Source organism: Gadus morhua, chromosome 7, assembly GCF_902167405.1.
Source record: "Gadus morhua chromosome 7, gadMor3.0, whole genome shotgun sequence".
In the NCBI taxonomy this organism is placed as follows: domain Eukaryota; kingdom Metazoa; phylum Chordata; class Actinopteri; order Gadiformes; family Gadidae; genus Gadus; species Gadus morhua.
Genome location: NC_044054.1, coordinates 12487100 through 12512761, shown reverse-complemented (window position 1 = coordinate 12512761; position 25662 = coordinate 12487100). Strand labels below are relative to the sequence as shown.

Below are 25662 nucleotides of genomic sequence, written 5' to 3'. Positions count from 1 at the left end.
ATACTCATAGTTAACCTTACTTATACTTATTTTCTAAGTGAACTTGGAAATAGACTGATGTCATTGATAACAGAGGGATGTCTGTCTGAGTGTTCTCCGGTCAACCCAGGACCCTCTGAGGTGTTATGAATATCACAAGGACAGGGCCCAGAGCGTGGCCCTTCCCCCCTGCCGATGCGTTCCTCTTTACCAATATTCCACAATGTGGCTGAGAAACCTCCAATATTGTTCACCATATATTGACACGCATGAACATGGCGGAACATGAAAGTTTTACTCAATTAAAAAAAATCAACCATCATATCACGTACTTAAAAATTTATTGACGTTGTAACCATCTGTTGCCATCGCCGTCGACTTTGCTCAGCTTTAAACGTTGTGTCCTAAACCAGCTCTAGATGAGGGCAAGTTTAGCCTTCATACAGTGGCAATACAATGTGCTTCTCATAAATAAAAGCAAAAGGATAGTAGGGGATAGGCTACAAGGAAATAAAGGCGTGCAAACTTGAAACTGATCCTACTAAGTTCTGTTTAGTTCAGACCGGTTTTTATCGGATAAAAAAACCCTCTTGTGAATAACTTTTAGATTCCGAACGCAGTGCACATGAATGGTCATTGGTCGCTGTCGGGAACACGCGTACGATTTATTACCATGATGACCATGAACAGGCCTTTTGTCCCACCAATACCGATTGGATCAGGACATCCCTATAATGTGAAAATATTATGTTTGTCTGTCAAATCTACAAATATGAAAAATCGTATATAATCTCTACTCACTCACAATTTGAATTGAACAATATAAAATATAAACCAGATTTAAAATTCACTTAATTTAATGTAGATCATACATCACACGGAAATAACCCAATACCTATCCGTCATACAACTTCTATAAAACATTGTTATTCATTTTCTTGAATGAGGCACACTTGAGTTAACACTTACTGTAAATCAACACTGTTAGAAGGCAAAAAAAAGAGCAACACAATAAGATAAACAAAAAGCGCTATCAAAGCCATTTTGGTCTAAAGCAAAAACAATTAAAATGGCAGTGACTGAAAAGGCAACAAGCTTAACCACAGTTTGATCATATAAATTGGAGTGCCAGATCCATAAGAAGACCTGCATGGTTCAAACTCCTGTCAAACTCACCATTTTTTTATCTGATGCCACCAAGAGAAGGACATCAACGTAAACCCTTTCACATTAAATCAATATTATTTTTATTAAAAATCACAAATAAAACACATCAACGCCCTCTGGATGAACGAGCTTTAAAGCTTCATTAAAAAAAGACAAATCTGTCTGATAATTACTGCACTTACAGTTGCAGTTCACGGCACAACAGCTTCCTCTAGGTGGAGCTGTTGCAGAGGGAAGAGGAACACGGTAGCCTGCTCTGAGCAGCAACGGATATGAGAGTGAGGACGTACAACGTCTTCCCATTCAATGTTGAGCAGCAGCCGTTATTTGTGCGTACAGTAGAGAACGGAAGTACAGTTAAATTCTAATGAGGTATTAGACGCAATCACAATTCATTCAGTATTAACAATGGAGTGTTAAAACAATACCATGTCCCGCAAAGGGAGAAGAGACCATGTATAAATTTGGACTGTACAAATTAGATATTTTAAAAACACGATTCTATCTGACGGGAATGTTTGTGGGCTCTAACATTTTTAAAAGAAAAAGGGGAGTGTGCTTCTTTTTCGAAAGGGCACGAACAAGACAGAGGAGCCCACAGAATGCCCATGACACCATGAAGCCCTGTGGAGAAGAACACAGGACCATGACTTGGCAGGTAGACACCCTCCAGAATCCTGGTGGAGTCAGGGGGTCCCAACGTCAACGCTTGATGTGTGGAGGAGTGAGTGGTCGGCTGTAGATTAAACGTCATCAAACTGCTTCATCATGAGCTTCCTGCTGAGCTCGTAGCCCAGGAAGAGGGCACCGTTGGCTGGGAAGGTGCGGATCATGGTGGGGGTGAGCCCGGAGTACAGTGCTCTCACGCCTACACAGGGGAGAGGGCCTTCACAACAGATACTTTGACAGGCAGATGGTTACTTTTTATTTTACAGGTCAATTCCTGAATTCAAAGACTATTCAGGGATGAGTTGTTGTTTTTTTTACTCTTTTTTTTATAGGTTAAGATTATATTGATTATATACCCTAACCCATAAACTATTATATCTACACTGTAAGGATAGTTTGATTCCCACAGGCCAAACAGCTAGATTAAATTGATAGAATACACTAAGCAGACTGTACTGTTTAGGACTGTATTGCAGTTAAGTCAAAAAAATGACTTAACTGCCAAATGATTATTATGCTCATGAATTTTGTTAGGTGTATATTTTTGAATATCTATTTATTGTTCATTTTTATGTCCTTTATTATAGTGGATACTAGTATAGCCCTATATTATACAATTAATTTGTATATATTATTATTTTTTTACTTTTTTGTGCGTTTACCTATTCCGTGGTCAGAAACCAGGGAGGTTGTACGTCCATTCATAACTGTCAACAGGCCTTCATTTTGTTTTCCTGTACTGTTGAGTTCAGGTAGGTTTTCACACATTTCAACAAAGAAAACGACCTTTCTCCTGGACAGTTTACAATCAGCGATGTCAGATAGATAAGGTTCATGTACCACATGTACATTATCTCCACGTAATCTGAAATACTTTGCCCCTTACATTGCTTCTAAAGTTGTGTATTCTTAAATTGTAAAATGACAATAATAATGAAAATAATAAATTAATGACACTTTATACAAAATGACATGTCATTAATGAGCAGGTAAGGGGTAAGGCATCCAACTCAAAATTGGAGTTAAACCATATATTATAATATATTCTATGAGTGACGACCATCCTTGAGATTGCTCGGCCTACCTTCCGCGCGTGCGATGGCCGTGAAGGTTTTGAAGAACCCAGGTTGCTTGCTGCTCATGGACATGACCTGGATGCGGGACTTGACACAATCCATAGGGTAGACCACTAGCCACAGGCAGGCGCCCCCGAACCCCCCACTGAACATGATGGGGGCCACACCTGTCGGGCAGGAGAACACACAGCGCCCGTCACGCCCTTGTAGACATCACGACCACCATCGCGCTAAATAAGGACCGGGAGAGCGGCCGGCGAGGCAACATAACAAATACAGCACATGCAACACATAGATAAACAACTCCTTTTCAGATTCACCTATTCAAGAGGTCAGTGTCTTGACGTACTAATTATCCGAATCACCAGGTTATATTGGGTTGAGGGCCTGTCCTGTCCTGGCGGGGGGCACCTTCTCTGAGATGAGACGTTAAACCAAGGTTGTGAGTTCCTGCGGTCACTAACGAACCACCAACCGCGGTGTCCTGGTACAATTCCCATCCTGGCTATTGTACCCACATGGCCCCCTAATCATCCTTCGGTGTGCAATGGTTTTCATGCCTAACTAAACGTCTCCACTGTGCTTTAAAAAGGCCATTCATTTTTGCCATTATTATTACCTATGTCGTCCTTTTCACATTTCATGTAGCTTGCGAAGGAGGAGCGGCAGAGCTCGTAGGCCCCGAAGAAGCAGAAGTACCCGGGGATCTCTCTGGCGATGGTGGTGGTGAGACCCAGGAAGAAGCCGCTGGGTCCCTCGGTCCTCATCACGGTCCTCATCACCGACCACACCGTGCTTTACAAGGTAATGAATGGTAAATGGTCAAATGACTGCATTTATGTTGCGCATTTCTAACCAGTGGCCACTCAAGGCGCTTTGCAATATTGCCTAACATTCACCCATTCATGCAAACACCAACGGATGTGCAGTGCGACAGCCAGCTCGTCGGCAGCAGTGAGGGTGAGGTGCCTTGCTCAGGGACACCTTGGCACTCAGCTAGGAGGAGCCGCGGATCGAACCAGCAACCTTCTGGTTACCAGACAACCCGCTCTGCCTCTTGAGCCAAATGCTGCCAACCATGAGAGGTCCGTTACAACTTGTAAATAAATGGATTTGTAGCCTCCTCACTCATGCTGTTTATTCAAAATTGTAATCTATATTCTGGGGGCCCCACTCTGTTCAAGGTATGTCAGACAACCTTAGTTTGAGGTAGCGAGGAAACCTGTTTGACCGGTGGAATATTTACGGCCAATCATGTGCTTTGCCACAGAGGAGAGACTCCTGCAGTGCAAGAGCAGAGCACTATTCCAATACAAACCAACAATTTGATGGTAACCCTGAAAGAAACCTACTTTTGACCCTTGGTGATTTTGCCGGAGGCCTCCATTTCGTACATGGCCTGGAGCCGGCACTTGACGAGCTCAGTGGGACACAGAACCATGGAGGAGAAGATGGAGGCCACTGAACCAGCGCAGGCCTTCTGCACGTCGCTGACAACACAAAGATAGACACATTAACAACAAGGGCCGCAGCTTCAGCAGGGTATCCCAAGCCTTTTGATATTCAAGGTTGCATATTGCAATGAATATCAGACTGGTCTTGGCTGGGCAGTAATAGACTTCCAAATATAGCCGCCACCTTATGTTGTTCAAAAGATCAAGCCCATCAGAACGACCCTCTTGCCCTTTCCGCTCCTGCCGAAATCCAGTCGGAAGTATTGCAAAAGGCTTCCCTGGAGATTATGTACAGTTTCTGACATTTTTTTCCTTGCTCCGTAGATTGCTACTCTCCTTGGGCTGCGCCATTCTTTATATAATTCTGTGAGGCTGCTTGTTTGTCTCAAACTGTAAGTCCCTCCCCCAAGGGAGCTGATTTGTCCTCACATCTTTCAATTTTAGGCAAAGGGTTCAAACAGGGTAGAGGCCTTCTCTTTAGATCAAGAAGGTCTCATGAGGCTAGGGCCTTCCTGCATTACTTCACATTAACAGAACCCTGTTTTTAGGTTCCTAATATAAACCCTATCTCCTATTGAGTCAAATATTGAGCTAACCATTTCAAATAAGCCAAGTTAAGGGGATTAAATTGTACAGCTCTATAGCGTTACAAGCCCCACAAGAACCTAACACCTAAGTTGCAACAAATCCAACCACATAGTACATCATAGTAATAAAAATCAACAACACACAAAGCCAATAATCCTAACCGGGGGCTTGTCTGCTTATCTGACACTGAATAGTTTTTTTACCAGAAAAACCCTGCTGTGTTGCAGGGTTTACTTTCCAACGAATTTGTGCAATTTGCATGTTGGTAATAAAGATTTAAACTGTTATCCATTGTATTTAATGTTTTGTGATATGTTAGGTATCACAAAACGGAATGTAATACGAAAAAAGTAGGTTCTATTTTAGCGGTTTGCTATTGACTCTCATTTCCCCCAGGATGCATTGCATGACGTCACGTTGGGGAGACACGGACCAAAGCCGCATTGAGACCTTTGAGAGTAGAGACAAGAGAGTGTTCAGCAGATTATACAGATACATAGATAAATACATAGATATTATATATAGTTAGTATATGCTACACGTGAACCTCCTAAGATGGCGCAATTTGATTGGTTCGCTATCTTGGGATATTAGGCAATATCCCATGATTGACATCTCAAACTCAATATTGTTTTCATCGCAAAATGTCCGCTAATAACAACAAGTAAACCGCTAATAAAAACAAATAAATCCCGGCTAAAAGTGTTATCTTGTTTATTTTTGGAGGGTTCACGTGTAGTATATACTAAAACATATAATTAACAATTATTCACCTCAGGCTCCGTGAGTAGTCGGGAATACGCTATTCCCCACTATTCACTTCGCTAACAATAATTGTTAATTAATAGCCCAGATAGATAGATAGCCTAGTCAAGTCTTTATTAATACCAAACGACACAAATCGTCGGGAATTCATTGAGGTGATTCGGCTCACACAGGACAGTATAGCTTAGACCACACAGAACAAGGGAGACAACAAGTCTGACTGGACATGCACAAAATACATCACATTAAAACTAGAAACATGCGTGGATGGATGGATGGCGGGATGGATGGATGGATGGATGGATGGATGGATGGATGGATGGATGGATGGATGGATGGATGGATGGATGGTGTCAAAGGGTAGAATGTCGAGGGTCATTATGTTACACCCCATGCAATGGTTCAACTAAGGCAACCCCTAGCTCTATGGATGCTTAAGTGCCTGTCAGAATCGGGGGGGAAGGTTTGGAAAGCCCTGATAGATTCAGGCAGTAGCCAGACATTTGTCCAAGGAGCATGTCTGGGTACAGAGGGGTTAGTGGGAGTTGGGAGCGTCAGAGTACCTTGTCTACACGGTGACGAGAGTGACCACCTTTAGCTGATGTAAAGGTGGAGATTGAAGGACAGTCTTACTTACTGAATGTCGGCATAATGGATAACTGTCCTTACCCTGTTGTGCTAGGACAGGACGTGCCTGTGTAGGCAGGGTTATTGCAACATCACTTACCCCAAGCGAGCAGTGTTAACTAGAGCCCAAGCTAAGGCTAACTCCACGGATGCAGCTTTGTGGCAGGAGTTACCCTTTCCTGTAGGTTCCTTAGGGGGAAAAGGTAGGAAACCCAAGTCAGTTAAAAGGAGGGAAAAAGTTTTAGGAACTCCGGTACAGGAGCAGCTGCCCCTACCGCCCCTAGATGTTAGCGTGGTGGAGGCTACAGACTTTGGACAGGCGCAGAGAGATGACGCCACATTGAGTGCCCATTTCAAGAGAGTGAAGAACGAAGAGGATGTTTCTAGGGCTGCAGTGTGTGGAAAAGAGTGCTTTGTGTTGAAAGAGGGAAGGCTGGTGCGTATAAGTGCTGAGGGAGAGCAACTAGTAGTTCCTAAGCCCCTGCGTGCTAAGGTACTGAACCTAGCTCACAGTATCCCCTGGTCAGGCCACTTAGGGCAATAGAAAACCCCAGACAGGATTGCTGCCCGGTTTTATTGGCCTGGGGTACCAGGAAGTTGTAGCTTTTTGTAAATCCTGCCCAACCTGCCAGCTCACTTCCCGTTCAATAAGAGGCATGAAGGCACCCCTAGTTAACCTCCCCATAATCGATGTCCCCTTCACTAGGATTGCTATGGATGTTGTAGGCCCCCTTGACAAGAGTAGGGCTGGCCACAAATACATCTTGGTAATATGCGACTATGCGACTCGCTATCCTGAGGCTTTCCCCTTGAGAAACACCAAGTCTAGACAGGTAGCGAATAGCCTAATACAGCTATTAACACGGGTGGGGATCCCTAGAGAGATCATAACAGATCAGGGCAACCAACAACTCTGGGTTCATGAAGCAAGTGTACTCACCGTTAGGGATCAGGGCCATTAGAACTACGCCCTGCCACCCTCAGACTGACGGAATGGTTGAGCGCTTCAACCAAACGCTCAAGGCAATGTCGCGGAAGTATGTGAGCGACACGGGAGATAATTGGGACCAGTGGCTGCCCTATCTTCTCTTTGCTTACAGAGAAGTCCCGCAAGCGTCCACCGGCTACTCTCCCTTCGAGCTGCTCTATGGACGTCAGGTGAGGGGAAGCCCTGGATATCCTGAGAGAGGCCTATATGGGAGAGAGTCCTCAGCCACCAACCAATATCGTGGAATATCTCAAAATGAGAGACAAGTTGGGGGTGCTAGAAGGCGGAAGCTATGCCATGTGCTGTCTGTGTATTCTCAGTTGTGTGAGGAAGAAATGGATTGAAATGGATTCAAAGTAATTTTTGCTTCACTGCTGCCTTTTTGTGCTGAACCTAAGACCCTCGACATTCTACCACCTTTGACAGATGGATAGATGGATAGAAAGATAATTAAATATGTTCTATTATTTGCCTTGCGGAGGCAGCCACTCCTGTGCAAGTACGCAAATTAGCCATGTGCGCCTAACAGAAGAATGACGTAATGTTGAGAACGAGTCATACTAAAAACTGATAGCAAGAGAAAGCTAAACCAGACTGTATCAATCACACACTTTGGGTCCATTCTAACTTATGGTCCTTTCCGGCTTCGGCATACTGCATGGTGATGAAGGCCTTGTGGTTAGTTTTGGTCTTAATGAAGCAGCCTAGCCTTGGAGTTGGATAAGTTGCAGTGATTGTGTATGGGCGTACGAGAGTGAGAGAGAGAGCACACCCGCCGTGGTGATGTTTGGCTTGTTGTGGGCTGTCTGTCAACATCCGCCAGGTTGGACGATGTGCTTTGTGTATGTGTTTAATGTACATCTGTCGGGTCGTATTTGCAGTTGATTGATGGTTAAATAATGTCACACCACGATCGGTCATACTTGCAGGCACTCATTTGCAAGTGCACTGATTGCGTGTCCGATAGGCTATACCTGCCATTTATTCAGTTGTCGTGTTTGCATTGTAATGCACAACTTTGCCTCTCCTTCTTATAAATCAACGTGCATCCAAACAACTTTAGCCAATGCAGCCTCCTGTGTTGCTTTAAAATATATATATCGGGGGTAAGATTTAATTAGGGATTATCTGGGGGGGATTTCACATGTGGGTCAGGCAAGGTAGCACATTATGCCTTCTATTTCTAGATCTTCTGACTAAGTTTAGCGGTACTTATCTGAACGACATAATCGCTGTCACTAGATATAAAGAAAACGTTGACTTTCACTCGGTGCTATTCACTGACATATTCACTGAAAAATAAATAAATATAATAAAGTGTCGTTATTGTATGCACTGCTGTTCATTGACTAGCTCCAGCGCTCGTTGCTGCGTCGCTAAATGATAGCAACTCTCCACTCATTCTCCTCTGACCATGCATTTAATTGGTTTTGACCGCCATCAGTTCTCGGCAATTCCTCATTCACCCTCTCACCTCTGACAGGTTAGAAATTACACTGCTGGGGCCATCATACATATTATTTGTGGTTCTTTCCACCTCTTAGACTAAATAGTTCTAGTACTAGGCTCAGGCTACCTTCCACCACGTCTCCCCAACGTGACGTCATCGCCGAATGGCGTTAGAAAACTCCCGTTACTGCCAAAAACGCCAAAAACTGGATTTTAAAACTATTTTGGAGACATTTTATAAATGCTATACATATTTTGAGTGCTTTATGTACCCATTAATCAAAACTTCCGGTTAACCATTACGTAGGCCTTCAACAACTCAAACTGCACAATCGGTAATCTACCGCCACCTAAACCTGTTGGCTCGGCAGCGAACACAAGTACGGGTCCAACCTGAGGCCCGCCTCTTTGGGCTTCCCGGCCAGGAAGCTGACGAACTGCTGGCAGAATCCGTAGCTCATGAACAGCACCGAGTTCTCCGCGATGTTGGCCACCAGCGCCGGCGTGGTTCCCTGGTACAGACCCCTCATCCCCACCTGTCTGTAGGTGGACGTCACACAGTCCAGGAACCCCCTGTACATGGTGGGGAAGGTCTGCATCTTCACCTTGGCCGTGTCCAGGGGCTGCCCGCTCAGGACACACGCAGTGCCCCCTGTAGTTGTGTGATGGATAGTACCGTTTCACTATTTTGACATTTTATCCAAAGTGCTTTACAGTTAATTGTTTTTAGAAGCCTGAGGCTGATGACCAGGATGTGGTGTGGCAGCTTGATAAGTGGTCCCTAGAAAGAGTAAAGGGGCATTGGGATTTGACCTCAGAAGCTTTTGGCTGGAAGACAAACTCCAAAAAACCATGCCCTGTGAAATTGATGCGTGAAAGGAACCTGTACTTACCCACAGCCCCAGCAGAGAGATCAATCATGGCTTGGACCACTGGATGAGGACTCATGGTGTCCGTTTATCAGGCTCTACTGAATGGGGTAATACCTGCAAAGGTTGTTTTAAAGACCAAAGTCACATTATTAAAAGTGTAGGACTCCCATACAGATTTTTCTAAAATGTAAATCTAAGATATTAAGCATTTGATTTAAATATTTTAGGCAAAGATATTAAGACATTGCAAACTATTCAAAGATTTTGCCTGTGTTCTGCCAATATCGGCTACCTGCATCGGCATCTGCCGTATTCACCGAAAGTTTGGGCAGAACTACATAACGCAACATAACAGCTGCTACATTGAAAGTTAAGGAACTTAACAAATTATACAGTTTTCTTTGGCAGTAATAGATGGATCACATCGACATAGAAATGAATGAGGTTATTACCTAAACCCAAATATATAACCACAGCATGTTGACATCACGCCGGACTCTCCCCTTCTCTTTACCATGAGAGCAAGGAGAAAAAAGTGTACAGACCTGGAGGCAACGAGGGGATGAAGTTTCAGATACAAATGGTTTTCGCCGCTGGTGTGTTATTTTGTTTGTTTCATTTGTCTAAATACATCTTCATTGGGAGGACATACGATCTCATAAATCGCATGATCCTGTCTTTTAAGAGTAAAATGTGAATGATTGAACTCCCTCTTCCAGATCCCAGCTAGGTCACCACCATGGATGTGGTCGCTGCAACCGGTCCGGAGAATGGGGAGTTCAGGGTCAATGTTGCCAGATTGGGCCAGCTCATAGAGATACACCCACAGATTCCGCACTGACGCGATGCGTCAACGTAGCCGCCATGTTGGGAAGGCGGCGACTGGCGACTTTAAACATGTGCAAGTGAACTGGTGAGCTGCGGTTTTTCATGATGTAAACACTTTGACGTTGACGTTTTTCAAATGATTTCAATGCGTCGTTTTTAGATTCATGTTAAATCATGTAAATTATTTATAGGTTTATCTTTTTTTATTTTTCCTTCACGTCGATCATAACGGTTTGAATAATTGGTTGAGAATGTAAACGTTATACTGTTTTTTTATACAGAAAAAACGCATCTCTTTCCCTTTGCCTCTCCAATATGGCGGCGACCTTGACGTACAATCCAGGCCATGGCCTCTTCTATGTGTATATGTCTATTCTAGCCTACAATGCAGTCTGGCACAAGCTTCCGGTTCAACTGTTCTTCTTTCAAAATAAGAGCCCACAAAAGGACGATGCCTGGTTGGCATCATAATAAATAGGTTTGTATGAAGATGTATTTGCGAAGCAAATGTAGTGTATGTTTAAATATAATATTTGAACGATTAAAAAACTGTAAACCTAGTATGTAACTTTGCATATTAGCAGAAAAAAATACTTTATTAATCCCCTCGGAAATTGGGTCACGTTAAAGTTGTTTTTTGTTATTTTGCTATATGTATGTATTCATAAACATAGATATATAACAAATAATAAGTGTGTACAAATATACTTCATACTAGTATAATGCATACGAAGAACAGTATAAGTAAGACAATCCATTTTAATTTACAGTATAAATAATTGCAGTATTCGTGCTAGGGTATTGCACAGTTCAATTATTGAATTATTTCACAAAATATTGTTAATTCAGTAGTGCAGATAAACAATTATATCAGAGATGAATTATGGGCTCACAGACTCAAGAGATTCTCTGACACTATAAGGGAGAAGTGGAGAAGTTTGATTGCCACAGGTGTGACTTCCTGTGATGCTCCATGATGCATCTTGGTGGAATGAGAGCACATTCCACGAAGTTCCACATTACACATTCAGTGAGCACTGAATGTGGAGTGGCCGGGAGAACCTGTAGCAGATGACCCATAGCCTGTCCAGCTCCAGTGTACAGACATTTCAGCAGGGGAATGATGTCTCCCTTGACTCCTAGTCAGGGCTGGTAGGTGCCTGTAGGGGGTCAGAGTGGGGGCCTGTCAGTGTGTTGGAGCAAGAGCTGTGGTCAAGACCACCTTAGTCGAGTCCAAGACAAGTCCTAGACCAGGGCTTGAAGAGTCAGAGTCAAGACCGAGTCCAAATGAGAAAGACGGTCAGGACCGAGACATAAAAAAACATCCTTATTTACCTGTTTATAATATTTGTGCGAGGCTAGAGACACAGTATATCTTTTTGTCAGTCTTTCTTTTTAAAGTTATTATCTTCTGTATTACTCAGTAAAAACACAAGCAATAATTCTATAGCGCCACCAACATAATATTCGAAGCAGTCAACATATAAACTACTCTTTCCTCTAGGCCAGGCCTATGTGTTGAGATGAATTGATGCATGAATTGATATAATAACATCATTATTTAATTATCGAATTGTAAAAGGAAAATAATTTTGAATCTTATTGATCTTCAGTCACTTACAGTAACAAATCACACAAACTTCTACAGAAAAAAAAGTGGGGCTCTCTACCACTCTAAGAATATGTAGATAACTCAGAGTCATTGAAACACGTAAAATGTGCGACTTGAGCACATGTCTCCGCTGATTGGTTAGATTCATAAACATTAGAAAAAACACTTAATTTTTTAAACCTACATTTCTTTTTGCGATGTCGGTTTGAAATTGAAAAAAGGCTTGATCGAGACCGAGACGAGTCTGAGACAATTAAAATAAAAACGCCTTGAGTACGAACTCTACAGCACTGGTCGGAGCAGCTCCGGGACAAGTCTCTCCTGGGTCTTCATGATGTGGGAGGTCAGTGACCCTGGTCTGCGGTCCTTGGAGCCACAGGGGCTCCTTGTCTTTTGCTCAGGAACAAGGCTGGAGGTCTTCCACAACACAGGGACCCTTGAACGACTGATGTTGAAGATATGGTGAAGCACTCCACATAGCTGAGGGGACGAGCTTTCGTCTATAGAGCTAATTGTGTGATCCAGATGCCTCGGACACCAGCCTTCCGAGTTGTTACGTCATTTCCGGTCTCGGAGCACTTCTAGCGTTCTGTTTTGACTTTGTGTTGTGTCATTAAATTGGCTAGTCGTTGGTTATTGTTAGCTACATTAGCCTCTTTAGCAAACCAGCTCGAAAACAAACAACACAACTTTACATTGTATTGCACGCACAGCAAGACCTTGCAATGCATAAATTGGTGACCGAAATAAAGTAGCAATGTAATCAAGTGCGTAAGAGCATTTATGATGACCAACGTGGTACAGGTACAAAGAAAATAAATCTCTTCACGGGCACAGCCATTTTTGTTGAGAGCGTCACAACTGCTCTCGGTCTACTCTCAGAATTCCGAGAGATGAAGACAAAAAGGGGGCGTGCCTCAGAGAAATGCCGCAAGAAAGCTGGGAGATATCCCAACTTCCGACTCGGAAGGCTGGCGCCCAAGGAATCTGGAACACACCATAACATAGCACACCATGTTTTCAATAATATCATTAAGAGGTTTAATATTATTGTTATCTTGAGCAGAGCTTTTGTATCTGAGTGCCTCCGGGATTAATAAAGTAATAAGAATCTGAAAAATGCTTTTATGCTTCATACTTAAACCTAAATTATGTTTCCATTGGTCTATTCATGACGCCGCATTGCAACTGTTGCCAGGTCTGTTGGCTAATTAAGCATAATGACTTCTTAGGACATTGCTACTGACCCATTTGAAGACATAATATGGAGACTGTATATGAGATTAAAGACGTGCGCCCCTCGTGCAAGGCTTATGCCAGAGCAGTATGATAGAGGGCCATTGACTTAATAAAGTCTTGACTGATCTAAGTAGTTCTTAAGACATTTCCAAACTTTTCATGAAAACACAGACAAAGAACACAAACACAATCGTACTATTTTCAGATGATTTTACCTTTTATATATAAAAAGAAAATAATAAAACAGAAACATTGTCTACGTCACAGACAAGAATCATCAATATTCCGATTTAAACAGTTGGCTGTGAACTAAATCAACCCCATGCCCATCCCCCCCTTAGAACAAATTTGTTTATACACAGTATACTTTACATAGCTATTTTTCTTTTCTTTTTCTATACATTATTATCAAAGTATTATCAATAGCTTTAAAATAAATACAATGTTTTCTCCTTTGCATTCATAATCACATTTCTGATTGTACATACAGTATCATTATTCACAATGGATGGCATATAAATCATTTTTATATGCCTCATTTCAACAACAATTTCAACATCACTGTTTTGTAAAATCCTGAAGAGACGACATTAGTCTCTCATTCAAATTGAAAATCGTCAGACTTAGAGAATTTTGATAATTCATAAATGCAAAGCTCATTTATACAATGCTGTATAGTGCTAATACATAAGACAGCCTAAGGCAGTAAACGTAGTAAAAAAAATAAAGAAAAAGACAAACATATCTGCTCAAATCCAAAGCTTTCATAGAGTCTTTTTTGTATTTAAATTCAGTTATATCCTTAACCCTTTTCAGAACTGCAAACGTTCAGCTCAGTAATATCTTTAACCCTTTATAGGAACTGCAAACGATAAATTCAGTAATAACTTTAAAGTTTTTCAGAACTGCAAACAATAAATTCCTTTATATCTTTAACCCTTTTCAGAACCGCAAACGTTAAATTCAGTAATATCTTTAACCTTTTTCAGAACTCCACTTCATAAATGTCTTTTCATAACTGCAAACGGTTGTGAGGAATTGAGAGTATGAGGTAAAGGAGTCTCGAGCAGGAGAATCCCCCAGCATCAAGGCTGCCGAGGGAGTAATGGAGGAACGATAGAAGATCCCTTGGAGAAGGTAAACGTGGGACGATCCCATGAATAGAATTCATACGCATCACACGAGAGATTGCCAAGGAGGATCGTCGTCAGTACAAGTAATGCTGGCAGCAATGGACTATGGGAAATCTTATTTGTTATGATGATAACTGATTTCAAAGAGAATAACATTAAAAAGGTTTCAAGTAAAAATGCTATAAATACATGATCTGCGAAATGGAAAAAGAACCAACCTTCAATTTAAATATTTTTTGTTCAATATCAGCTGCAAAACTCATAGGGCAACAAGCGTATTTGCTAGACAGAAATTGTATGTCCAAAACAAAACTTGTTCACGTGAAGCCAAAAGTTTTGCAGTGTTGTGCTCAACTGAATCAGAATGCTTGTTCGGTTTAAATGCAAGAAAGACTATATTTTCCAGGACCTGGTTTTAAACAGGGTTTTTTTTCCGCATTGAATCAACATTAATTGCTCAATTCAAGTGACTGGAGACGCTGAGTGTAATAAAATCAGATACTGGTGAATTTTCGATCAAAGCCAGGCACTTAAGTGTCCTTTTAGTTGAGGGGGCTAGGGGGGTAAGTGATGTGGTGAGGCCAAGCCAGATATTAATAAGTCAGATATTATGCAGTATCCAAGGTAGTGTTAAAATCTTCCAGTTGCCTGAATAATGTTGACGGAAACATTGTCTTTGACCTTTATATGTCTTGAACACCTGTTATTGATTCAGTTGCTTGAATTATATTGAAAATGTAATGTTTTACAAAATATATTAACAGCAGAGTTTGCATATATAAGCTTTTTATATAGTAATGTTAATCTGTAATTCAATATAGCGCTGTAAAAGGTTAAAAAGTATTGTGTCATCCCGAGCCCTGTTAAAACATTTTCACAGAAAAGAAAATATAAAGGTAACATACTAATACTGTCAAAGTACACCATAAAACTGCCTTTTTCAACCCCCTGTATAAAAGTGTGAGAGCTTTTGATTTAAAGAGTTTGGTCATGTCTAGTTGATGTTTCTGGCAGCTTGGTTATATCACTGCCTTGCTATCAAATGGGATCCATCCTTTTGATATGCAAGTTGGCATTACAATTTTCATAAATACTTAAATGTCTACGATGGCGCAGTAACACTGCACACTGAGTTGCTTTACAACTGCTACCAGCACACGCTAATAAGCATTAGATAGCTTAGCATATATAGTGCTTTTGTCTAAAAACTGACCAAACTCATTTAAGCAGCACCTCTGTCATTGTAATGCACAAGTTATTTTCTATGAGTCAAACTACTTAGTCTTTGCTGAAATATGAAACAAGGCTATATCATAGTTTTGAAAAAAAAAATCCAACCTATGACTAGATTTATGCTTCAGAGTTTGATTTGTTTTTTGGCAATTATCTCAGAGCACCAAAGGTTAATGTGATGGAAAGCAAACAGCAGCGCACAGGAAGATAGATGAAAGAAAAGTAAAAAAAAATACAAATTATATATATATTGAGAGAGTTAGAGAGAGAGAGAGAGAGAGAGAGAGAGAGAGAGAGAGAGAGAGAGAGAGAGAGAGAATTTTTAGGCCAAACTTCAGCTAGATGAAGCCAAACAGAGGTGGGTGAGTGCTTACATTTTGGCTGAAGTGTTAGGCACGGCATAAAGTAAAATGTGGAAGTGGATTCATGGCAAACACAGTAAGGCAATCTGATCACTGTTTGACTAATAGCTAGCTCTCTGTTCTGTGTTCTGTAAAACTACGATTGAAGTACTGTAATCTGTGTACGATCAGCTACAATCAGAAATTAGGCACTTTATAAGAGTAAATAGATATGAAGACTAAATAGTATGACGCGTTTTATATGTATATTATTTTCTTATATTCCATTGGAAATGTATTATTTTATATTACAACTGTGTTTACTGTAATGCAAATGTAAAAACAAACTACAGTATCTACGATGTTTCGTACAAAAGCTATTGTAGATTAAGCTATAGCTTATACTTCAGTAAAATATACAGGTATGTCTCAAAGCACAATACAAATGTCTGGTTATGTATTATGCAACAGTAGTTGTGCCTCAAAATCCCCCACAGTGATCTCACAAATTTGTGTGTCTAATCTCTTTCCAATCTTCAAAGAAATTAAAAAAAAAATGGTATGAACCAAATCGTCAACAATCCAATTTAGAACCTCTTCCTTCGTCTTCGTCTTCTTTTAACTCGGAATTAATGAATCTTGTAGTTTTACAAGATTCAAGGTCAAAGTTGTTGAAAACATTTCTTTACCAATATAATAATTCTATTGAGTATTTTATTTTGGTATATTTACAGTTCTGTTTCTCACAAGACTATGAGGAATACAAACCGCTTTTAATAATCAGCTTGTTGTATTTGGAACTTGTACTGACTGAGGTGAACTGAATAATTGATCAACTATAATTACAGCTTTTATTGGTTTGCTAAAAGGTTTAATCATCAAATGGGTTTTCATCTTGTTTATGTGTGCATTATGTGTGACAAGGGTTCACTGGGTAGATAGATATATAATTTGTTTTACGGTTTTGGCTTGGGAGAAAGCAAAATGCAACTGTTGGGTTTATTTACGAATGCGATCGTTACCTTACGAAATTATGAATCTCATTCGATCAATGTATTTTGAAGTATTTTTGGCACAAATAAATAGTTTAACATTATACAAGTTTATGTTGTCTGTAGGTATGTGTGTGTGTGTGTGTGTGTGTGTGTGTGTGTGTGTGTGTGTGTGTGTGTGTGTGTGTGTGTGTGTGTGTGTGTGTGTGTGTGTTGTTGTTTGTGCACCATACAAAACAATTATAAATCGTTCTTTATTAGTAAGTCTTTTTTTTTTTACCTCTCTTACCTATAAACTTAAGACGTAAAGAAAGAGTAGTGTGTATAAATGATTAATAATATTGTTGAAATCATATGCATTCATCAGTGTCTCTATGCAGAAAAGGTACTGCACCAATAATATTAACAGGTTGACGCCTCTAAATGATTCCAAAGGTAATTTGTTATGAAGGTTCTGTGTATTCAAGTAAAGAGTCCAGGTGTGTAAACTATGTGTTTCTGCAACTGAAAAAGGCATTTCAATCGTAAAATTGCTTGAGAAATTGAGTATCATTGGATTTGAGTTGAGTTGTGCGGGGGGATTAGACAAAATTATGTTGTTGTTTTTTATCAGTATTGTACAATACAAATATTTGGACACACCAATGGGTTTTTCGGCCTAATCTATGTTGGAATACTATTTGGCAAAATTGAAAAATAAAAAAAGATATTCATAAACCTGCTGCCAAAACAAAGAGTTTTTCTCCTGGTAGGGCTGATGTTTGTTTTCTTTCGCTGAAGAGAATTGTTTGTAAAGAGAGCTGTGGACTTTTGGCACACGTCTGGGTAAGCAAAACATGAGATGGGAAGCATCCATGCTCAAAAGAGATCGACTTGGAGTAGACTGTTCTGGTGTTGAGACATTTGGAGAAACGAAGAATAGGCCTACTGTGGCTCTCGGGTCCTTAGCAGGCTGAGAGCAGGTTCGGTCTGAGACCTAGCAGGAGCACAGTTTGAAAACCTGGAGGAACGCTAACAATCTGGAAAAAGAGAATAGGGTTGCAGAATATTATTATGTGTAGTCTATATCTGAATACATCTGAATACAAATCAATCAAAATAGTAGTAAAATAGTCATAACAAATAGTAATTAGGATTAATGAGCTTATTCACCATTCAGAACTGCTCATCTGAGCTTTCTTTTGGACCAAAAAAGAATAGTAAGGAAAATAACTTTGTTTAACAAATTTGAATATCTCCTTGAAGCAAAAGCATTTTATTAAGAAAAGGCATGGTTTATGAAATCCCACGAATTTGTATATCATCCTCAATAAAGATGGTATTCTGCTACTGTCAGCAGAGCGAGAGTAGCAGAAGAAAGTAGCACAAGAAAGTGCCTACTTTTAATAAAAAAGATGAAAAACGTTGACATTCTCATCTCCTACCTTGAATATCTTTCCTACTGGTCTGATGTCCCCTCAGTTCCTCAGACTTGTAGAAGTCAATACTGGCATAGGTGTTGAGACTGGCACCAGCGGAGCTGCCCAGGCCACTCGCTGCCATGTTGTAAGGGGCCAGGGCATGCTCTACCCCGGCCTGGGGGCTCTCCGCCATGGCCAGGTCAAGGTCAACGTAGTTCAGGCCTGGTTCAGCAGTAAAGGAGTCAGCTTGGGCTGGCGCCACCGCGGACCCAGCCGCCTGCCCGCCCTCCCATGACGAGCAGTCCCAGGCCGACAGATGGGCCGCGGACTGGCCAGCCTCCGGGTAGAGTGCGCTCAGAGAAGACATTGAAGGAGTAGGCCCAAACGCCTCGCCTGCACGTGGGCTCCTCAGACCCTGGGAGTCACCTCGCGCCAGTCGGCCGCTCCGGCCGGGAGACGAGAACGACTCGATCGGGGAGAAACCGAGGCTAGGGTCCGGCTGGAACGGCAGTTGGCCAGAGTGAGCTTGGGGTCTGGCCGCGGTGTTAGAAGAAGAACGCTTACTAGGAGGATCTGGCCCTTTGGGGGTGTCCGTTGGGAGGGCAGCGCTTGTTCTGTAACTGCTGTGGCCTTCTGCTGCAAGGGGCGAGGACTTAGCACTGCGACCGTCTCTGGACTTGGGGGAGGCCGCGGGCGGGGTGGTGAACTTGGAGCGGGCAGGGGTCCGCGGGGACGCAGAGGACCTCCCCACCTCCATGCTGACGTACTCAGCAGAGGCGGACAGTGGCGCCGAGAAGCTGCGCGAGAGGTTGGTGGGGCTGTCCCGACAGAGGACCGAGCGGTCCAGGGGCCCGAGGGGGCCGTGGACCGCCTGACCGTGCCGGGACGCCGAGCGACGCCGTCCGTTGCACTCTCCGTCCTCGCCGTACTGGATGCTGACGTACTCGCCCACGCTGTGAGCGACGGAGGGCTGCAGGTTCTCCCTGGCCCTCGGTAGGGTGTTGGCCTTGGCCATGTCCGAGGACGCGCCGGGGGGCCGGCTCCTCCTCCCCTGCTGTGAGCCCTTACCGCCCGACGCGCTCCTCGCGTGGCGTCCGTCTTTGGCACATGCTCCGCCCGCTCGCAACACACTCAACCCCCGCCCCGCCACCAGGGACTTGTCCTCCAGGCTCTCACTGCTGGCCGAGCTGGAGGAGAAGGAGGAGGAGGACAGGGACAGAGGACGGCTTCCTGCGGGACCTGCCGCCATCTTGTTCCTCTTGCTGTATGTCCCTCCTCCCCCTCCTCCCCCTGCTCCCCCGGCTCCTCCCCCTGCTCCTCCCCCGGCTCCTCCCCCTCCTCCTCCCCCTCCTCCTCCTCCTCCTCCTCCCGTCGCGGTGCCTTCGTGGCCGGCTCCGCCCTCGCCGCCCTGGCCCTGGCTCAGGTCGTCCTCGAAGCGGGTGTAGAGGGTGTGTTGGTACGCCCTGGGCAGGGAGAAGTAGGAGTTGAACATCTTGGGCTGCAGGGGGTGCTGCTCCGGGTGGGAGGGGGGCGTGCTGCAGGCCGAGCGGCTGCTGCCGGGGGAGACGTTCATGTAGTCGCTGGCCGGGCGGCTCTCCACGCTGGAGCGGCTCCCCCAGGCCACCAGCCCCTGGAGGTCGGAGGAGCCGCCGTTGGGGGACATGAGCATGTAGCCCTCGGCGCCCGGCGGGGGGATGGGCTGCGGGGACGACGCGCTGTTGTTGGGCGTCATGGCCATGTACTCGTCGGCGGCCGCGGGCTTGGCGCCGCCGCCGGCCGCGCCCGCCGCCGCCGCCGCCGCGAGAGCGAGGGAGCCCGGCGGGGACGCCGCTCCGCCGGGGACCATGGCCATGTAGCCGCCGGCCTCGCCGTCCCCTCGGCCGACCCCGCCGCCGCTCTTCCTCGCCTCCCCCGACGACGACGCGTCCCCCGCCGGCCCCCCTCCCCCGCCCCCGCCCGGGCGGCCCCCCTCCCCCGGGCCGGGCGGCCGGTCCGTCGTGTCGTTGGGGCTGCGGCACATGACGGCGTACTCCTCGTCGTCCTCGTCGTCCTCGTCCTTCCGGCGCGGCCCGAGGCGGTCGCGGGCGGCGGCCGAGGGCAGCGACGCCCTCTTGCTCAGCAGCCGGCGCTCGGCCTCGCACTCCCGGCCCGAGGAGCGCCGCAGGATCCGCCGGCCCTTGGAGCGGTGGCCCGAGGCCAGGAGCCCCTCCCGGTGGCCCATGACGAGGTAGCTGGCGGGGCCCTCGCCGTGCCCGAGGTGGCCGCCGATGCCGAAGTGCGACGTGCCGGGCAGGTGGGGCACCGCGAGGGAGTGCTCGCCGGGGCTGGAGCCGTACTCGTCCGAGGAGCCGTAGTCGCTGGGGGACCCCGAGACGGAGACCCTCTGAGGGGCCCGGGGGTACGAGCAGATGGCCATCCCCCCCGCCGCCGCCCCGATCAGGCCGCACTCTGAGCCGTGGCCGGAGCTGGAGGACAGGCTGGGGGCCGGGGAGGGCGTGGGGTTGGGCGTGTACCGGGCCAGGCTGAGGGTGATCTTGGCGGGCGTGGGGGCCCGGGTGGGCTTGGGCCTCAGCGTGGGCGTGGTGGAGCAGGAGCTGTTGAGGCTCGGGCTGGAGCTGGCCCACGTGCCCTTGCCGCAGGCCCCGCCCTCCTCCGACCGCGCCCCGATGCTGGCGGTGCGCGCCCTGGGGAAGCCGTGGCGGGACGTGGGGGAGGTGCTGGTGCTGCTGCCCCCCGTGCCCGGGGTCTCGGTGCGGGCCCGGCGGGAGAAGCCCACCTGGCTGGGGGGCAGGTTGGGGTGGTGGCGGCGGCTGGGGGCGCTGATGGGGTTGGAGGCCGTGCCGCCGCCGCACGACGTGCCCACCGACTGGGACTTGCTGCGCTGCCGGAACTCCTCGCTGAGCGCCTTCATGGCCTCCAGCAGCGTCTCGTGCATGTGCTGCGCCACCACCGAGTCCTCCACCTGCATCCAGAACTCCCCCGGGCCCGTGACGGCCGAGCGGCCCACCTCGATGAAGAAGAAGTTCTCCGAGTGGCCGCAGCGGCGCACGTTCATGAGCTGCAGCACCACGGAGGCCACCTCGGAGTTGAGCTTGACGAAGTTGACCGTCTTGTCGGTCAGGCACAGCCGGTAGATGCCCACCAGGTTCCTGGCGTGGCCCAGGCCCTTGGGCCACACCTTGACCTGCCACACCTCCTTGAAGGTGGGCACCGGGGAGGGGGAGCTGCACTCGCCGCTGCTGCCCCAGTCGTCAGGGGCTTTAACTGGGGGGGGGGGGGACACAGTGAAGAGAGAGGGAGGGTTACTCAACGAATACATTGAAGATGTATCAAGATTGATCAATAGATCGGTGACTCTATCAATACTTCTATCAAATGATCAAATCATTTCTATCCATAGTGCTAATCAAAGGTTTTGCAAATATGCGTTATCGTTTGGCTGCTTTAGATTGAAGTTGATGTTGTTTTGATTGGAGGCCGGCAATACCTACGCTTACCTACATACCGTGTAGCTTAGCTTAATGTTACATGTAATTGTAGATCAAACTTCTACATGTTAAGCAATTGAATTGTTAATTACATAATAATAATAATAATAATAATAATAATAATAATAATAACATTAATAAATATGATGATAATAATAATAACATATAAGTCATCATTATGTTGAGTTATTCAAATTATTACAATTACCATGATTATTATTGCAATAATAATCATTATTATGATGATTATCATTTGGATTATGATGATAAATCGATCCCCATAAATGTAGTAGGCACCTTTCTATTCTTATAACGCGTGGAAGTGAGAAAAACGCTGTTGTGATGGTGGAATAATCACGAATCCCAAGCAGGCCTTCCACATGAGAACCCACTACCACAACGTAAACACGTGAGCAACCAACAGAAACGCGTTTTCCAATAAGAGCCCTGTGACGACGCGATCTCCTCCCTAGCAGCACCATACAGATATGTAGGTTAAGCGGACGACAGCGGGAGCCATGCAGAAAAACAAAAACATAGGCTCCAACGATGCAGACTAGGCTAGGCTACCCCTGCACGATGCATCCAACCATTTCAATGCTATGCAATATTCCCTTGACGCAATGCAAAATAACCCCATATTTGTGTCACCCTATGAATGCACGTTAAGGTTAATCGTTGATTGACGAAGACTTCGATGCATTAAATGAAAATGAATCGAAGAGAAAATGATCTGCAGCCCATTACATGAGATTGATGCTCGTGGTGCTTCACAGACAGCGCGCGCCGCCCATCGCTGGCTCCTCTATGCTTATGATCTGAACCCATGTACCTGTGCTCCTGTGATAAAACAAGTATTAACCCCAAATGGCACCCCTATCCCATTTAAATGATCCTATATGATGATTTGCACATTCACATTGTAACTGCACCAAGGCCTGGCTCATCATCTGACCAATGTGTATGTGGCGCCTGCATGGTGGAGCGAAATGCAGCACGACGTGATAACAAACAGCCTGAAAAGGCCCTGAAATACTGACAGACAGTCTGGACATAACTCAACACTCCGGTGGTTTGCATCTTACAATTACACTGGAGGTCCAGCATGGCCTGGTACCACTCGTCTTGCACCTCCTCGGTGTCTGCGGCGATAGCGAAGCTCTCGCTGCGGGTGTACAGCACGATCATGTGCTTGTTCTTGGAATCCGCCCGCTTGTTGATGTTGAAGCACGTCTCCAGGTTCAGGGTCTTCTTGGGGACCGGGGATTTACTACGGAATTTCTTTTCGTTCTCGTAGTACTCAAGGCGCGCCGGACCCTGCTCCGAAGCCGCCCTCAGCACGAAGAACCGCCGGTGCATCGATTTATGCTTGCGGAGGTACCCGCTTTTCTGCACGTCTTCGTAGCTCTGCTGCTCTCCCGCTTGGTTCTCCATGGCGAGGGGAGCGTTCTTTTTTTCATTTATCAAACCCTGTCTTTCAGAGAAAAAGAAAAAACCCGCGCTCGGTCCGTGTATCGATTATTAATCCATTATCTCCACGATATCCGCCGTCCCCGAGCCCACATCGAGGCGTAGAGGCTGTCCACCACCGTGTGTGTGTGTGTGTGTGTGTGTGTGTGTGTGTGTGTGTGTGTGTGTGTGTGTGTGTGTGTGTGTGTGTGTGTGTGTGTGTGTGTGTGTGTGTGTGTGTGTGTGTGTGCTAAAATCAGCCCAACCATGTGTTGTGTCTCATATCATAGTAGCCTGCTGTGGCAGCGGATGGCAGAGCGGTAGCGGCGCGCACGACGCGGCGGTGGATACAGCGGCAGCGGATGGCAGCGCACTAGCGGCGCGCACGACGCGACTGTGGGTACACTGGCAGCGGTAGATGCACCGGCGGCGGCGCGCACGACGTCCTCCTCCCAGTAGCCCTTCCCGAACCCCGACGCACACGGTTTAACGGTCGTATTAACAACACTCGTAGCCTGTTCCACCTGTCCGCTGCTTCTCTTCCTCATAGTCTTCTTCACTTGTCAGACGCTCGTGCATCTCGAGGTGATAACAAGTGTCCGCGGGGCTCCAGGGCTGACGAGAAGATGCGCGCGCATGCTGGAACACAGTGTTCGACTGTGTGTGACGGACAGGCGAGACGCGAGTCAGCGTGCAAAAACCAAGTTGCATGTTGAGCATGAGGTAGCCCGTATTCGATATTCGAAAAGGTATTTTATTTTGTACGCCTATTTGGTCTCCGTTTGGTACTTTGTATCCAAGGTAGTTTTAACGCAAGTCTAGACTGATGGTGGGCTATAAGCACTAACAGCTATATATGCCCTATAAGAATAGCCTTCATAAAACATGTTGAGGATTTGGTTGAGAGGGACGTTTTTTTTACGTGTGTGTGTGTGTGTGTGTGTGTGTGTGTGTGTGTGTGTGTGTGTGTGTGTGTGTGTGTGTGTGTGTGTGTGTGTGTGTGTGTGTGTGTGTGTGTGTGTGTGTGTGTGTGTGTGTGTGTGTGTGTGTGTGTGTGTCTGTGTCTGTGTCTGTGTGCGCGCGTTTACGTGGGTGCACATATGTGTGCGTTTGTATGTGTGAGTGTATGGTTGTGGCTGCATGTTTAGTCACATGTTCCAAAAATGGTTCACTTAAAGGTCAGTTGTAACCGTTTCATTAACATTTATTTACAGAAATAGAGTGAAATCTCCTTTCCCAAAAGAACTGTACCGTGTTATTTCCGTTCAATATATATGGCAAAGGAGAGTTCAAATCTTCACACACCATGGTGCCAGGGCCGTCACTAGGATTTAGAGGCTGGGGGGGCTTATCCCCGAGCAGTATCCAAAGTGCACACATCACATCTTTAAAGTGGTTCTTTAATTCATCATTTATTACAGTATAGAGTACAGCACAGCATCTATCAGGGCCTGTTTTCTGGCTCAATCTCTTTTCTTTACTTACCTTAAGACCTCCTGCTTCCCTCTCCTGAGTCTTCAGGATGTCTTCCTTTTTAAAAATATAAATAAGCTAAACAAATGTAAGAGTTGGTATGATTTAAGTCTACACATTGAGGTGAGTTCAAGGAAAATAGGTTAGAAAACGTATCCATCAATGCACGCTCGGAAACAATTTTAATCCAAATTAAAGACAACTTCTCATTGTATTAGTATTTATTTCAACTCATATTCTGGCTTATTATGTTAAGTGCAGGCATGTTACGATTTCCTTGATTTTTTTAAAAATTGGCCTAACGACATCCCTGCCTGTTGCTATCAACAAAGCACTTCTGGGAACAACCCAGACCTCCATACATATTCAGAAGGGTTTTCCAACAATACCCCCCCCCCCGCCCATCGCCCCAATCCAGAGTCATTTGATTCTCTTGCTTGGCCGGTTTCCACTCATGACCATAAGCCTCCCTGCATTTCAGTTGCCCGTTCAGATGGTCTGTCTGGACTGGGCCGATTGCTTGGCCTCCTGTATTGCTGCCTGCAGCATTCAAGGCCCCCTCAGCCCAGAATCGTCATACTAAACCACTTCCTTGTGTCTTCCACAATGCAACAGCCAAGTGTAAAGTCGATCGGAAGAACGGTTGTCGAGAAAACGGAAAGACAGACACGAGAGACTACTCTGATTACGGTTAGAGGTTATCGCATTGGCTAGCTGCATAGCTAACAATCAATTTAACTTTAAAGTTCTTTCCCCTATTCATCCTCCCTCAGTAAGCCTACTAATAGAGTAAGGGATGTATGTAGATGTGGATTTTTTTATAAGTCATAGCCGGTTTGA

The 25662-nt window shown here is 45.3% G+C and overlaps 2 protein-coding genes across 2 annotated transcripts; both read right to left on the bottom strand.

Annotated features, from left to right (window-relative positions):
- Positions 1-619: 619 nt before the first annotated feature.
- Positions 620-10428, bottom strand: slc25a15b (solute carrier family 25 member 15b). The gene is made up of 7 exons (XM_030361890.1): positions 10180-10428; positions 9656-9748; positions 9156-9414; positions 4244-4381; positions 3511-3686; positions 2900-3058; positions 620-2014 (listed from the first exon to the last, which is right to left on the bottom strand). Exons 2-7 carry the CDS (start codon positions 9708-9710, stop codon positions 1890-1892), a joined length of 912 nt encoding a protein of 303 aa, XP_030217750.1. The 5' UTR covers positions 9711-9748; positions 10180-10428; the 3' UTR covers positions 620-1889.
- A 2814-nt stretch (positions 10429-13242) lies between these two features.
- si:ch211-284e13.4 (insulin receptor substrate 1) lies at positions 13243-23529 on the bottom strand. Its single transcript, XM_030362472.1, has 4 exons — positions 22986-23529; positions 19793-21676; positions 18437-19705; positions 13243-18031 (listed from the first exon to the last, which is right to left on the bottom strand). Exons 1-4 carry the CDS (start codon positions 23332-23334, stop codon positions 18024-18026), a joined length of 3510 nt encoding a protein of 1169 aa, XP_030218332.1. The 5' UTR covers positions 23335-23529; the 3' UTR covers positions 13243-18023.
- Positions 23530-25662: the final 2133 nt, after the last annotated feature.

Coding starts and splice junctions, on each gene's coding strand:
- si:ch211-284e13.4 (XM_030362472.1), bottom strand. CDS start 23,334: ATGGAGAACCAAGCGGGAGAGCAGCAGAGCTACGAAGACGTGCAGAAA. Junction 21,677..22,985: donor GCTGGACCTCCAGTGTAATT/GTAAGATGCAAA, acceptor CCCCCCCCCCAG/TTAAAGCCCCTGACGACTGG. Junction 19,706..19,792: donor GGGCGGAGCCGGCCACGAAG/GCACCGCGACGG, acceptor GAGCCGGGGGAG/CAGGGGGAGGAGGGGGAGGA.
- slc25a15b (XM_030361890.1), bottom strand. CDS start 9,710: ATGAGTCCTCATCCAGTGGTCCAAGCCATGATTGATCTCTCTGCTGGG. Junction 4,382..9,155: donor CCCAAAGAGGCGGGCCTCAG/GTTGGACCCGTA, acceptor TTGTGTTGTCAG/CGACGTGCAGAAGGCCTGCG. Junction 3,059..3,510: donor ATGTGAAAAGGACGACATAG/GTAATAATAATG, acceptor CCTGCCCGACAG/GTGTGGCCCCCATCATGTTC.